At 40.8% G+C, this 4,010-nt stretch overlaps 1 protein-coding gene across 1 annotated transcript in view; it reads right to left on the reverse strand.

Moving 5' to 3' along the window:
• The window catches only part of TEC (tec protein tyrosine kinase), a 77,819-nt gene that overhangs the window by 30,841 nt on the left and 42,968 nt on the right, over positions 1-4,010 (reverse strand). Inside the window, exons 4-5 of the mRNA XM_019525860.1 lie at positions 3,002-3,083; positions 3-61 (exon numbers count right to left, since the gene is read on the reverse strand). Coding sequence (XP_019381405.1) covers positions 3-61; positions 3,002-3,083 — 141 coding nt within the window. The remainder of the gene's footprint in view (positions 1-2; positions 62-3,001; positions 3,084-4,010) is intronic.

The following is a 4,010-nucleotide window of genomic DNA, read 5'->3' on the forward strand; positions in this document are numbered from 1 at the left end:
ATCCCCTCTGTCCAGAATTTAGGATGATACTTTACCATTATGTTGTTGTTGTTCTTTATTTCTACAAAAAGTAAATGGTATATAATTTAAAGTACCAAACCTTTTCATAAGAATGATTTCATATTATTAATACATAGTACTGTAATACTATTAATATGGGACATAACAATAACTTTTTTGTTACTTAAACTAGTATAACTATTCTTCAAGTATGCATTATGTGTTAACATGAATGTCATACAGTGAAAAGAGAGAACTTCCTTAGGATAATACAGCACTCAAGAACACTTTTAGGAGGCAAGGTTGTTATAGCAAATTGTATGCTTAACAATTAACAACTTCAGTGGAGTTGGATAACAAAGTCTTGAATTTTAGGAGAGAACACTTGGTTTGTGAACTCGGGATAGGGACAGAAGTTACACCTAAACTGCTTAAGTCATCAGACACTGGTTTAAACCTATACCAGAACAGAAGTTCAGTGCACATAAACCAGTTTCAAAATGGCTGAACCTGGTTTAATGTTTAAGATAAACCTGGTTGAATGTAGTATCAGACTTAACTGATTTGGGTCAAACTTCCATCCCAGATCCCTTCCTGGTTCAAGTTAAATCAGAATCTCCCAGCTTCCCAGCATGCTTTACAGCCCTGAGCTGTGCTGTCTGCTCCAGGAAAGAAGGGGAAAGTTGAGGGGGGAGGGGGGGACTGCCCCTCCACAGGCAAACCCCAGCTGGGATCTGGGACCAGGGAAGGGGTTAAATTTCCCTTCTCCCAAGTACCCAGCTGCCCTGCTCTGCTAAAAATTTACTGCTAGCTTGCAACTATGGACTACGAATCCCAGAGGCACCTAGAAGCAGGAAGAGGAAGTGATGAGCAACCATGCAAAGTTCTGCTACTGTTAATCTAGACTGCAAATCCCAGAGACCTTGGGGGCAGCACGAAGTAGCAGAAGCAGCAGAAAGTTGGCTGTATTCCAGAGAGCTGTGCTGTAGCACCCTCCAGCTTCTGGCCTGAGCCACTGCAGGCATATGGCTGCATTTTCTGAATCAAAAGTGACTGTATGTCCAGTTGTTTCTCAGTTTAATCTCTGCAGTGTAGACTAACTTGCAAAGACTGAATCAATTCAGCCCCGGGCTTTCTGACTGTCTGTACTTAGCCTTGGTAGCAGGTATTTATGTTTGTACTGTGCAATGATATCCTACTCTAGGATTTAGGTTGCTGGGTGCTACCATAATGCCAGTAATTCCAGGATAGCTTTAATTATGATAAGCATCATAGTGTAGCATATCATAAAATCGCATGACATGAGAAAAAGGCAATATAACTAAATGATTTATCTAGTCACAGTATAGTTGTGCAGTTTCTGAAGACCTTACATCTGAAGACCTCCATTCCAGAAACATAAATTTAACAGGCAAGTGAGGAGAAAGACCAACAAGGATTATATCCTCTTTGTTCTCAGAGGGACCAACTTTATTGAACTCAATCTGAACCTTTACTTGTACTAACTATAAACAGCTTTAAACTACAAAGTTGTACGGTACTATAAACTGTGCTGTACTGTACTATAAACTATTTACTTGTACTATAAACAGCTGTTTTATTTTAGAAAAAGTTCCTAAAAGAAAAAGTGACCTTCCAACTTGTGCCTGCTTTAGCAGAGACAATGGGAATGATGTCTACAGCAGTGAAGACCTTTTGAAACATTCTGCAGAGGCTAATTTTTCATTATCTTTTATAAACACTCCTATATATATCTGTATGCTGTACTATACCTGAAATATGCGATTACAGAGTGCATGGTCTGCCTTGGATAATTTGGCATATGCTATGGTCAAACTAAGGGCCAGATTGTATATGTATAAAATTAAGGTACAACTGAAGTCTTACTGCTCAGGTTAGCACAAGGGCTGTTCCTTCATAAGGATGTCCAATACCCCCAGAGAGGCAGGGATAAGGTGGGCTAATAGTGCTGCAACCCTACTGAGCACCTAAATAGGTAGGAGCTTACAGCTACTCCCAAAGGAGTTTGGTGGGCACCAGCAAGTACTCTGCCTTTATGTACTTGGGAACCTCATTAGTCATTCTGCTTCATCTAGCCCAATTGTTTCACACTGCCCCCAGTTCAAGGCTGGCTACACTTTACAAGTATGACTGAGCCCTAGGTGAATGTAGTTATATTGAGAAGGCACATAGATATGCACTGATATAGGCTAACTAACCAAGATATATACAGAGCACAAGCTTTCATGGGCTGGAGCTCACTTCATCAGATAATGTGTAGTCACATGGTCACACAATTTGTACAACAAAAATTCCCATATGGGATACCCCTTAAAATGGGAAAAAATCCAACAGGCACAAAACTAGTAGAGCTAGATCCTATGTCTCCATCCCTTCACACCCCCAGTGAAGGATATCACAGAAAAGTAGAACTGGAAGAGGCCTCCAAAGGTCATCTAGTACAGCCCCCAGCCTGAGGCAGGATCATCCCTAGCCAAACCATCCTATACAAACCCTTGTATAATCTATTACTAAAACTACACAGCAACCTGTCACATAACCACAAGGCATAGCACCCTAACCTCCCACAGATAAAGCAGGAGTAATTGGGTAACCAGAGAAAAATTAGACCCATATTTCACAGTAATATTTTAATATAAATATATTTTACAATAATATTTAAGCATAAATGTGTGTTAAATAGATGATCAAGAGCATTAACTAACATATATAATATTCTCTAATAACTTAACAACTTGCACAATATCATAAGGCCAAATTCTGTTTTCTATTATGCTGTTTAAGCTGAGAACAATTCCAGTGGAATTTATGAGGTTATTTCATTTTGGCAATGGTCCAATTGAAAGCAAAATGTTGTTGTATGTGATGTGAACCCAGCTGGTATTGCCCAACACACTTATCACCCCAAATTGTCCATAATATATATTTTTTTAAAGTGTCACTTCTGTTTCAAATATTATCTTTAAGCAACCTTCATTACCTTCTTTCAGATTGCTCACCCATTGATCCCTACTTTGTGCACTGGGTGCAAAAATATACAGTGTATTAGAATCGTACACAACCTGAAAATAAGCAAAGATATATTTATACAGAAACAATTTTAACTTTTTTCTCAGTAAATAACACAGAATAAAGCATACATTTCTTTATTGTTTCTCAGCAAAACCATAAGCTCTATTTACTTTAGACTGAGTAAAATGCAAAATATCAAAAATATGAAAAGTGAAAGAACCATCCTAAAACCATCCTGATGTGCAGGAAGACTAGGAAGTAGACAAATTGGAGGACAGGACCAAAAGAAATCTCATGAAATTCAATAAGGAAAACTGCATAGTCCTGCACTTAGGACAGAACAATCCCATGCACTGATACAGGTTGGGGACCAGGCATGGCTGGTGAACTCAAGATTGGTGGGGCAGTGGAGCATCCCATGGGAGAGGGGCAGGTGGGGTGGTTTAGAGCCAGCCAAAAAGGGGAAGGCAGGGCTTGCAGCTGGCCGGACACTCCTGCCAGTAACAGGGAAGGCTGCAAGCCTCCCCCACCATGGCACGTTCCACTGTCCCACCAGTCTGACTTCTCTGCAGCAAAGAACCTGGGGGTTATAGTGGACAATAAGCTGAATATGAGTCAATAGTGGGCCCTTGTTTCAAAGAAGGCTAACAGTAGGGCTGTGCAAAGCTTCAGTAGCTGATTTGATTCAGAGGAGATTCGGTCCAATTTGGTGGCCAAATTTCCAAATCAAATCAGGAGACCAATTAAAGGGTCCAAATTGAATCAGAAGCCTCCAAATCAATTCAGAAATGATTTGGCACTGCTTCAGGGATTCCACCATAGACTTAACAGGCAGCAGTCCTCACCACACTGAACACACCTGCCTCCAGCTGGTAAGTGTGTTGTGGTAGGCAGAGGGGAGAAAGAAGGGGCATGGCGGAAGGAGGGATTGGGGCTGGCTAGGACAAGCTGGAGCAGGGGGGCATGGGAGTGGCAGG

Source organism: Gavialis gangeticus, unplaced genomic scaffold (assembly GCF_001723915.1).
Source record: "Gavialis gangeticus isolate Ggan-Ray unplaced genomic scaffold, GavGan_comp1, whole genome shotgun sequence".
NCBI lineage: Eukaryota > Metazoa > Chordata > Crocodylia > Gavialidae > Gavialis > Gavialis gangeticus.